At 31.2% G+C, this 12,158-nt stretch overlaps 1 protein-coding gene across 1 annotated transcript; it reads left to right on the top strand.

The window, feature by feature from the left end:
- The first annotated feature begins 6,421 nt into the window (after positions 1 to 6,421).
- LOC11441239 (bifunctional purple acid phosphatase 26) lies at positions 6,422 to 11,502 on the top strand. The gene is made up of 10 exons (XM_003609387.4): positions 6,422 to 6,582; positions 6,666 to 6,861; positions 7,387 to 7,587; positions 7,793 to 7,904; positions 8,074 to 8,300; positions 8,786 to 8,924; positions 9,438 to 9,658; positions 9,812 to 9,933; positions 10,034 to 10,195; positions 11,161 to 11,502. The coding sequence occupies exons 2-10, from the start codon at positions 6,691 to 6,693 to the stop codon at positions 11,231 to 11,233; spliced, it is 1,428 nt and encodes a 475-aa protein (XP_003609435.1). The 5' UTR covers positions 6,422 to 6,582; positions 6,666 to 6,690; the 3' UTR covers positions 11,234 to 11,502.
- The last annotated feature ends 656 nt before the right edge of the window (positions 11,503 to 12,158 follow it).

Below are 12,158 nucleotides of genomic sequence, written 5' to 3'. Positions count from 1 at the left end.
ATTAAATTAGACACATCATCTTATGTTAAAATAGAAAAAACTATATAAAATCTTTTTCAATGAATGCCTTCTACTCGTGTTTTTTTTTTTAATTTAGGCATTTGAGGTTGTCATTTCCTTATGTGTACTGCGTGCATCCTTTCATCTTTCCAAAGCTAGTTTTCATGAAGTTTGAAGGAGAGCGTGACTATTTGAAGCAAAAAGAAAATCATGAACATCTCTATCTCCTCCCACACCACCCGCTTCATTACATAACAAAAATATCTCTCATGAGAAAACCAAACAAAATCATAAAAACATTCATCAACAAACACAAATAATAAACCCCTTTTGTTTCTATTATTAATTTAGTACCAAAAGATCATCCCAACAACCATAGACTAATCAAATTACATTTTTTAAATCGAGCTATTTAAAAAATAAAAAAAATTTCAAAAGATAAATATTTAATCATGAAGAAAGATATGATCTAAAAAGATACTTTCTCCGTCCTAATTTATAAGCAAAAACACTAATTCACACTTATTAAGAAAATTAATCCTTAGTGATTTGAGGTATAATTTTTTGTGTTCTCTTTGGAATAAGTTTCATGGAAAGATGTAAAAATAATTCTCGTTGGTTAAAAATTATGGAGAAAATAAAAAGGAGAACAAATTGAATGCAATTTGCATTTAATTTTACATTGGAAAAGATGATTTCTTTGAAAAAACATAATACTCCCTCCGTCCCTATATATAAGACCCTTTTGCCAAAATCACGGGAATTAAGATAGTGGATATTTGTATTAAAGTTATTTGTAATCACTATTGTTTTTACAATTTTATCCTTTAAGAAAGAAGATTAGTTTATGTTTTCAACATGTTATTTATTGTTGATTGAAGAAAAAGATGTATAATAAATAGGGGCATGTATGTAAATAAATAATTAATGTAGTTGGAAATAACAAAGGGGTCTTATAAAAAGGGACAAAAAAAATTCTCAAAAGGGTCTTATAATTAGGGACGGAGGGAGTAATAGCATAAAAATTGATCTTTTTTGCTTATATTTTGAGACAAAGAATATGAATTTTTTTTACTTATATTTTAGAACGGATGAAGTAAGTTACAGAATTTAGAGGGAGTTAAAGGAAGAAGAGATGAAGAAAAATGAGGATAATCGTCAAGATGAAAGGAAAATGGGTTTGAAGAAAATAACAACCTTAAACTAAAAAACATGGTTAGAAGAAAGTTATTAAGAAAGGTTTTATTTGATTTTTTTCTATTTTTAACATTAAGTTGATATGTTTAATTGAGTGATTTTAATTGGTTGACGGTGTAAATTGTTTTACGCTGTCAGTCTATTCTAATTAAACTCTTGTTATATTGTTGGTATTATTGAAAAAAATAATTATAGTTTGTTACAATACGAAAGTATAAATATCTATTATTTATACCTATAATTTTAATCAAAATCAAAATAATTTTAATTAAAATTTCATAAAAATACTTGTTTGTAATTTTATACGCATTAACAGTATCCGTGCCCGTCAAAACACTATTAATATTTATCCTCGTGAGCTTAGTTCAGTTAGTTGGTGAGGACAATGCATAATATATGCAAGGTCTGGGGTTCGAACCCCGAACACCACCAAAAAAAATGTTTATCCTCGTGATTTTAACTCAATAGACAATGCATAATATATACAAGGTCCGATGTTCAAACCTCGATCAACAAAAAACACTACTAATATTTGAAATGGAGGTTAACAATAACATTGAAAAGAAAGAAGAAAAAAACAGTCCAAGCTCGTTTTTTTCTTCTTCTATAAAGTATAGATTTATCAATAAAAAAGAAATAAGTACATTGGCATCATCGATCCCCTCAAGAAAAAATGTACGCTATCATCCTATAGTATTTTTTTTTTTTTTTAAACAGTCAACAACCACATTATACTTAATCAAACATTTTACACAAATTCATAAAAAAAAAAATAAAAAAAAAAAAATCTACTATCACTTATAATTTCCAAGACATTAAAAAACAGCAAATTAGAACTTAAACATGTTTCAATTAAAAAATCTCCTCGAATTATGTGTAACCTCTAATATAATCATGTCTATAATTAAATAAAAATTAAAAGTATTAAAAGTTACCTTATGATTATAATTGATTCTTTTTTTAGAAAAAAATTGACTCATTTATGACATTTAATGTTGCCAATATATATTACATTTTGATTGGTTGATATCATGAGAGGGTAAATATCCTCTAAACAAGATAGGGTAATCTAGAAAAAAAACCAAAATTATCACTCTTTCTTTTATACATTTTTTTTTAAAAATTTGTGTGAAATGATCAAAATGGACATTCAGTATAGGAAGGAGGGAGTACCTAGTCATATAAATGCCGAATTTCCCTTTTTTTTTTAGGGTTAAATATGTTTTTGGTCCCCATAAATATCCCAACTTTTCGTTTTAATCTCTCTAAAATTTTCTTTCAACTTTTAGTCCCTATAAAATTTTCAATCACTATTTTTTATCCCTATTTTTAAGTTAATTTTTGTATTTTTTAATAAAATTAAATTGTGCAGAAATGTGTAGAATAATGTAAAAAGTACTCCCCCAAAAAATTAGAATTTGTTAACAAAACATAAATTAATTATGAATTTTTAACCATCAAACATATAAAAATTCATATTAAATTCATGTTTTGTTAAAAAATTCTAATTATTTTTAGGAGAGATTCTTATAATATTATGAATTTTTCTGCAAAATTTTATTCAAAAATATGTATTCTACATATGAGTTTACTTTAAAATAGGGATCAAAAGAGAAGATGGAAAATTTTTGAGGGACTAAAAGTTGAAAGAAAATTTAAGAGAGATTAAAACAAAAAATTAATATATTTATAAAAACCAAAAACATATTTAACCTTTTTTTTTACGATACTTCCATTCTTTAATCTGTTAATTTATTCGCAATTTTGTTTTTCGTGCTTCCATAATCACTTTGAGTTTGTTACTCTTTATAAGGCCTCTTATCGCTAATTCTTTTTACCGTCAATATATTGTCAACCAGATTGTTAACACTTGTATGGTCGCAGGCATAATTTATTTGTGCACACTCATACAGCTTGAAAAAGGTAATAGAAGAAATTAAGAAGGAAAAAAATAACGTATATTTTTTTATATAAAGGTCTTGTTAACGAGTGTTCCGGGGCACTTTTAAGCATTCTAAATTAAGAAAGGTCAATTTCCAATGCATTAAATATATATATTTTTATAAAAAGTATTATTTAAAACTCTTAACAAGTGTTTCAGAGACATTCGTTAACATCTTCCTTTATATAATTAAATGAAATTTATTGGTATGCCTGTGTGTCTAACAATAATTATTATTTAGATTTGTGATATAGAAGTATTTCTCAGGTTTTAGTTTGCTGTGACAATTTCGAATTGGATATGTATTTGTCATTTTTTGTTTTTTCTGAACTAAGCTTTTTTTTTTTTTTCTTGTCTATTTATATTTGGATATGTTCAATTTACGTTATGTTTATTCTCATACTTCAATTATTCAAACCTTTTATTTTTGTTTTTTATTTGGGCATTTATTCTCATACTTCAACTCCAATTTGTTGATGGAAGCTAAGTATTCTTATTTCTGCTCATCGCGATCCAAATCATTTAGCTTGGAACCGATGCAATAATCTAATTTACTCGTGGATATGTTGTAATTCAATGAGTCCTCAATTGGTTCAATCTATTGTTTTCATTGAGGACGTTCTTAATGTTTGAAAAGAATTAAAAGAATGTTTCTCAAAATCTGATCGTATTTGGGTTGCCAAGCTTCAATCAATATTAACAAATTATAACAAGGATCTTTATTTGTTACCAATTATATCATTAAGTTTGAAGATTTTATGGGATGTGGTGGAAAGTTTTGTCTATTATATCATATTGCATTTTCCATCATCAGTGTCGATGAAGCACCGACACAAACACGTTGACGGGACACCTTTAATTCGAGGAGTGTTGATGTTTATCTATGTGCAATGCAAAAAAATTTCATTTAAATGGTCAAGTGATTTAATTCTTCAGTAGCACTTATGATCAATACCCTCGTACAAAATCAAGTTGTATTGATGGAACCTTTGCCTTCGCTTAATCATGTTTACTTTGTGGTTTTGCAAGGCGAGAGAGTTACACAATCATTTTCAAGTGATGATTCCAAAATTCTCGTTAATGGTTCTAGATTTACTTGCTATCAATAACTCGTACTTACATCCATGGGCGGAGCCACCTCTTAGTGAGGCTGTGCACCTGCATCCCTTGAAATTTTAAATTTTCAACCAAATATCTTTGTTTTATTTGTATCTGCACACCCTCAAATATTTATTTTGCACCTCCTCACCCACGTTTTACCCAACTCTGCACTGCACTAGTCCAAGCCCAATGATTTTTCTCTCACCTTCTGACGCATAACAGATGGCAGGCGTTGCACATCACACACCATGCAAATTTTTCCAGTTTCTTCAGTCAACGCTCTAGCTGTTTCTTAGTGTTTTAATTACTTTTTTCCCCATTCTTAATATTATATTATTACTACTTCAATTTCTCCTCAACGTTAGGATAAAAATCATGTAGAATGTGTATTGTAGTCAGGGATAAGGAGACAAACTTAACGTGTTTCATTTGTAAAACATTAACGACATAATATTGATGATATTTCTCTTGCCATTATATATGTGTGTGTGTAAACTCTAAAGAATCCTTAAAAAAAAAAAAGTTTCCCTAAAGAAATTATTAATGAAGTTTAAGAGTCTGCACCTCTTGATCTAAGGTCCTGAATACGCCACTGCTTACATCAATTTGATGAAAATAATGTGTTTCTGGTGATTCTTGAGGGAGTGTCATGCTATAAATCTAATCAAGTTATTGAAACCATTTTATGGCCTTGAATAAGCTAGCAAAATGGTATGAGAAATTGACTTCATCTCTTATAGTTCAAGGATATACCCAAGGGCAAGGCCATTCAAATCATTCCTAGTTCACCAAGAAAGGCACAAATACATCCACAACATTGTTAATGTATGTTGATGATGTAATTCAAGATGGTAAATTATTTGAATGAATTTGCACATATCAAAGCCATTATGGATGAATTTTTCAAAACTAAAGACATTGGTTCATTGAACTACTTTTTGGGATTGGAGGTAGCAAGAACACAAAAGGGAATTTTATTGTGCCAACGCAGATATTGTGTTGATTTGTTGACATATAGGTTGCAAACCTGTTGGTACACCATTTGGTCCTTCTATTAAAATGCATCAAGATGACAATTCCCCTTTCATTGATATCTTATAAAAGGTTAATAGGTCATTTGTTATATCTCAAAACTACAAATCTGACATCACATTCATTGTGCAACAATTGAGTCAGTTTTGATCTCATCCCACATAAGTGCACCTCAAGACAACATGTCGTGTACTTATTATCATGTATCTCAAACAATGTTCAACACGCGGTTTATTTTTTCCTAACTCATCATTTATACCACTCTTGGGGTTCTTAGGTGTTGATTGGGAAGGGTGTCTAGATATAACGCCAGTTTTAAACATATATTTCTTCTTAGGTTCATCACTCATTTCTCGGAGAACTAAGAAGTAAACCATAGTGTCAAGATCGTCTAGCGAAGTTGAATATTGAGCTTGAATAGTTGAGGATTTTCAAGTTTCTAGTACATGAACTATAGTTATATTTTACCTGAGTTTCAATGACTCTTAAATTTACTTATATTTTCAAAGATAAGTTGGTGTTGTAAGACTACTTTCAGATCAATGAGGTCACTTTTTCATTAAATGACTTTTGCCTAAACCTGTCTCCACTGTAGCATTTAAGATATTGTTTAATGAAAATGAGGAAGGTAAGAGACAAGAAAATTTTCAAGGAAAAAGAAAATAAAAATCCGAATGTGAAAGATGGATAGAATTACGTGTGTAAAATGTTTAAATATTCTCACATTCATTTTAATAAATTGGACCATTATCTCTAAAAAAAATAAAAAATTGAACCATTAATTACATTTAAATTTAGGTTCACCAATGAAGAACTTAACAAATTTTTCACCTTAGACGTCATCGTAAAAATTAAACTTGATAAAATTGTTTATAAAGACTTAAATATTTATTTATATAAAAAAAATACTCTTACTTGATAGTTGTTCTCTACATTATTTATATAAATGATATATTTTTTTAGAATAATATAACTTTACACTGATATTTAATGTAAAAAATATTATCTTATAATATGAGTTGGTTTTTGTTAAAAATTTGTAGTATGAAAATAGAAAAAAATAATGATATGAAAAGTGGATAAGCATTATTAAATGAAATTGGAAAAGAAAACATACTTTTACATTCCGGACCATTAATCAATGCAACCGAATCGATAACAGACAGAAGTAAGCCGGAGAGTTTAGACGAATAGAATAGATACACGTGTCCGATCCAATAACCATAATACCAACAACTTCGTTCTTCTTCTCTTATATTATAATCAAAGCTTCGTTCGACCATTCCCTTCTGCAAATGCTTCAATTCACAGTAACTCACTCTCTCTCTCTCTTCAAAATCAAATGGATCTATCTTTTGTTATATGAATTCATTACTTCAACATGTGTATGCAGGTATTTGATTGAAGGAAATACAAAGATGCAGAGGTTGTTGCTTCATCTTGTTCTTCTCGCTTCCTTTGTGTTCTTGAGCAGAGATGTGTATGCAGGGATCACTAGTTCTTTTGTTAGATCCGAGTTTCCATCTGTTGATATTCCACCTAATCATCCAGCATTTGCAGTTCCTAAGGGACATAATGCACCTCAACAAGTAAGTTATTACATAGAAATAACTGTTCTCGAATATATTAATAATGAATCTTTGATTCATCAGGATCCTATGCTTCATCACTCTAATTTTATATTCTAAATCTAAATTTATTATCGCTATTTATTATTCAGTTCCTTTTTTAAAAGAACCACACATGGCTAGAATATTCGCCACCTCATCAAATAACTCTGTTTTTAAACCATGAAATAAGCAAGTCTTCTTCATTTTAGATTAGAAGTCTGTTTGGATTGACTATTTGAGTTTATTGATCAACATAAGCACTTGCGAGACTGTTTGAGAGTAATTATGAAAACAGCTTATATGTTTATAAGCGGTTTTCAGCTTATTTTCATAAGCTCTTCAAGATAGCTTATGAAAACAGCTTATACAAAAACATTTTAACTTTATTTTATCTTTTGTTATAGAAATAATTATATTTTAACTAGAGACAGCTTACTTGACCGAGATTTCATCACATCAGTGTTATGAACTTATCATCTGCTGCGTTGATTATTTCCATTGTAGGTGCATATCACACAAGGTGATTATGATGGAAAAGCAGTGATCATCTCATGGGTGACCCCAGATGAACCAGGGTCCAGTCATGTACAATTTGGCACGTCAGAGAATAAATTTCAATCTAGTGCACAAGGCACAGTTTCAAATTACACTTTCGGCGAATACAAGTCTGGTTACATTCATCATTGTCTTGTTGAAGGACTTGAGGTAATTGTTTCAGATAAGGAGAGTAGAATTATCATCACTGGTATTATATTTGCAATGTCAAAAAAGTAAAATAATTTGAAAAGTGGAGTCTAACTAAGAGAATAACATGTTTTTGTTTTTCGAATAATCACCCATGTATATCGTTCACATTTTTCTTTTTGTTGAATGTATTTATTCACTTGATTCAATTATTTCTACATTTCAGCATAGTACTAAATACTACTACAGAATTGGAAGTGGTGATTCTTCTCGAGAATTTTGGTTTGAAACACCTCCTAAAGTTGGACCAGATGCCACCTACAAATTTGGGATCATTGGTAAGTTGTCTGTTTCCCTGCATAATCTTTTTCATCGTTAATTGCAGACTCTTTCTATTTCTACTACATAAAGTATTGACTATGAGGATTTCTTTTTGCTTTGATTTCTCATGATTTTAATGATGTGGTTCTCCAAAATGAATAATTGTATCTAGTATCTACATTACAGGTGATCTGGGACAAACATTTAATTCTCTTTCCACTCTTGAGCACTATATAGAGAGTGAAGCTCAAACTGTTCTATTTGTTGGAGATCTTTCTTATGCTGATAGGTATCAGTACACTGATGTTGGTTTGCGGTGGGATACATGGGCTCGATTTGTTGAAAGGAGTACAGCATATCAGCCATGGATATGGAATACAGGAAATCATGAAATAGAGTACTTTCCCTACATGGTAGAGCACTAAATTTTTTTGTGTATTTATTTATTTTCTGGACCAGTAAAATAATAAATCGCTACCACAGTTTCAGTTTTCACATTTTTGGCATTGGAACTATGATAAACATGTACATATTTTTCTTCTTAACTACTATGTCTGGACTAGTTTTTTCCTTTTCTCTGTATTATGCATGACCATTGCACATGACAGCACACTTTTATGTCTCAGTTTATGCATCCTTTCTATTCCTGTAGTTTTGTAGAAAACCGTTTTCATTCCATTGGAATTTTGTTAGCAGGCAGCTTACATTTGAGCCCCGCTTCATATGTTATGCTGAAGTAAATGTTCATCGGATTTGTTGTATTAACTTGACCTTTGTGAAGTTTCTTTTAGTATAAAACTTCAATTATCTCATGTTGCCCATGTTGAAAACTTCACACCCTTTCTATTATAGGTTACACACTTAGCTTTAATATTCTGATATAAATCTGCTTGATCAGGGAGAAGTTGTTCCTTTCAAGTCCTATCTTCAACGATATACTACTCCTTATTTGGCGTCCAAGAGTACCAGCCCCCTTTGGTATGCAATCAGGCGTGCATCTGCTCATATAATTGTGTTATCCAGCTATTCTCCATATGGTAACTAATCTGCTCTTTATCTAAATATTAATATTTCTTACATGTTGATTGACAATTATATTCTTTTACATAAACTAGGTTCTTAGCATATCATTGGCTTAAAAAAGCTTGTATGCTCTAACTTTTAAGTTTTAGTTGGTGAGAATAATACTTGTTGCTCGCCTTTGACATGCTATTGAATATTGGTCACAAATAAAGAAACATAAATGAAGAGTTCCCCATATACAGGCAAAAGTGCTAAAGTGAAGATATTTACTTCTCTACCTTGGGGAGCAAGTGCTAGATTGTAGCTAGTTTGTCTTTAAGAAAGATGGAGACCTACATTCTTATGTTTGTAGGTCTAAAGGTTATAGATATTGTTTGAGAACTATTTCTGTTTTGATTGAAAAAGTCACAGTCAATAACATATGCTTGTCAAGTGCCACCTTTTATTGAAGTATATCTAGTCTTCTTTTGAAAGTGCTGTTTGCTTTCTTTTTAAAACTTTTACAATATATTGATCTTTCATAACAGTAAAGTACACACCACAATATAAATGGCTCAGCGATGAGCTGCTGCGGGTTGATAGGGAAAAGACACCTTGGCTCATTGTTCTCATGCACGTGCCGCTCTACAACAGTAATGAAGCTCACTTTATGGAAGGTGAAAGCATGCGAGTGGTTTACGAAAGCTGGTTCATCAAGTACAAGGTTGATGTGATCTTTGCTGGCCATGTTCATGCCTATGAAAGATCGGTATGGTTTTCATTCCCTGCTCATGTTTTGGGTTCCTGCACATTACATGGAGTTGCATGCTATTTGGTGCTACTAGATTATGTAATATGATTCTTTAGTCATGTGATGCCACAGTGGATTCTTATGTGTGCAATGTTTCTGTCCTGCTTTCAGTATCGATTCTCCAATGTAGATTACAACATAACAACTGGTAACCGGTATCCCGTAGCTGACAAATCAGCACCTGTGTACATCACAGTCGGAGATGGAGGAAATCAAGAAGGTCTTGCTTCTAGGTAACTTAATTCTGTTAAAGATGGTGAAAATCAAGAAAGTCTTGCTTCTAGAATTATTAAATATTTTGCACATGTTTTAATTCTGTTATTGGTCGTGAAGGTTTAGGGATCCTCAGCCAGAATACTCTGCATTTCGTGAAGCCAGCTATGGGCACTCCACGTTGGAGATAAAAAATAGAACACATGCTGTCTACCACTGGAACCGCAATGATGATGGCAAGAAAGTGGCAACCGACTCATTCGTATTGCATAACCAGTATTGGTAGGTTCACTTCACTTCTATTTTCTTGGCTTAGCTACCATAGATAGTAGCAGTGAAAAATCTGTCATTATTTGCTTGGCTGTTGTGATGAATTACATCATTGAAAATTGTCATCGAGTTTAAAATCGTCAAGCCTACACTCCGGTATCAGTCGACAGTGGGTTTTTATGACATTTTTCTCTGTACATATGGATTGCTTCTCTGCCGACAACATAAAAAAACTTCTCTTGGAGATTATTAAAAGACTTAAACCTCAAAAATCCAAAACATGGAGCTTGTGTAGCACAAAGAAAATAACTGCTAATATGTTGTAGTAACTGCCGTGCAATATATGTTGGTTGGCAAGGATCAGAATAGTCAACGAGTTATGTACTGCATAGTATGTACAGCTTTAGTATGTACTATATAACTTGTGCAAATATGTACTAACATGAGTAACTACATCTACTTAGTCATACATGTGTTTCATCTTTCAATCTGAAGTAGATTACAGTCTGTAGCCTTAGGTTGTTAACCCTTTTCAAGTAGTCACTATGTGGTGAGAATTAAAACTGGCGAAGGCATGGAACTTTGTTAACACTAACCTCTGACAAATAATTGGTTGCACTTCGCAGGAAGCCTTTTTTGGCTGCCGATGATTTATTAAGTGATATATGAATCAACGCACATATGACATCTCACCCATCAATTAGGTCCAGAATTTGTAGATGTGGATTCCTAAAAAAATCAATGGTTAATATTCTAACATATCCATGATTTATTATTTATGTGCATGTAATATCAATCATTTTTTTTATTTGTTAACCAGCAGTTGAGGTTATTTACTGTTTAGTCCAACGCGAATAACTCACTTTAGAGGACTAAATTAATAATGCAATTTCTTGTTAGTTGTTGTGTGTATCGTAAATTAGCGATTATGTTTATTCAAAGGATAATTTCAATATGGTTGAATTCTGGTTATGCAGGGGAAACAATAGGAGGAGAAGAAAACTGAAGCATTTTCTATTGACAGTTATTGATGAAGTTGTCAGCATTTAATAAGAATTCAAAGCAATCTCATACTTGACGATGTGCAATGAATAAAAATGTGCTTCCTGATTGATACATGCTGCTCAATAGCGTCTCTGAGTGAGTGAAACGTGGGTTGTGAGAAATGATTTTATGTACACTTGGTTTGTATCTATGTATCCTTCGGTGCTAATAAATATTGAACATATATGTTCGTAGTAGGAGATAAATGTTTCAGACCAAGATATTCTTTATTATTAAGGATAATGATGGCCAAGTTACATGTTCATTTTTTCTAATGACTGAATACAGCTTTTCTATTTGAAGGAAGTTAGGGAATGAGGACGGATGGAAAATAAACTTGGCATTACAATCTTCTGTAATGCAATGCAACAATTAAATGCTTCTGTACATAAAAACCTAAAAAATGTGGCATCATGCACATGCAACAAGCGAAATACTAATTACATTTTTAGGAAATATTGGACTGGAGGAGAAATAGAAAATAAAGATGTTGAAGATCATAAAACTAACTTTTTTTTTTTTTTAACTCGTCCTGGTTAATGCTTTTGGATTCAACTGTTCAACAGGGCTTGAGAATAATTTGCAGCTTTATTTTGGATTTTATATCAAGTAGGTGATGTGTATCCACTTTTGACGAAAAAATAAACCCATATTGTACTGCACTTTCTGGATTATTAACAAGCACATGAGGAAGAGATATTTTTGAACATGAACTATAGCAAGTGTGCATTTCGAATGATTTTTGTTGATGACCTTCTCTTGAGTGACAACAAAACGTTAAGTTAGACTTGGAGTAAATAAAACCCACTTAATTTTTTACATAAAAAAAAAATATTTATCACATTAACAAAGTCATCTTGAAGATATCACACTGTAAATGTTTTCTATTATATTTTTTTACTTTGAAACACAGACTCTCTGTTTCATTTCT

Source organism: Medicago truncatula, chromosome 4, assembly GCF_003473485.1.
Source record: "Medicago truncatula cultivar Jemalong A17 chromosome 4, MtrunA17r5.0-ANR, whole genome shotgun sequence".
In the NCBI taxonomy this organism is placed as follows: domain Eukaryota; kingdom Viridiplantae; phylum Streptophyta; class Magnoliopsida; order Fabales; family Fabaceae; genus Medicago; species Medicago truncatula.
This window is presented reverse-complemented; position numbering and strand designations above follow the sequence as displayed.

Bases quoted from the DNA above. Each gene is read 5' to 3' on its own strand.
- LOC11441239 (XM_003609387.4), top strand. From the start codon at position 6,691: ATGCAGAGGTTGTTGCTTCATCTTGTTCTTCTCGCTTCCTTTGTGTTC. The intron at 9,934-10,033 runs GTAACTTAATTC...TTGGTCGTGAAG, and splicing joins CAAGAAGGTCTTGCTTCTAG to GTTTAGGGATCCTCAGCCAG. The intron at 10,196-11,160 runs GTAGGTTCACTT...CTGGTTATGCAG, and splicing joins GTATTGCATAACCAGTATTG to GGGAAACAATAGGAGGAGAA.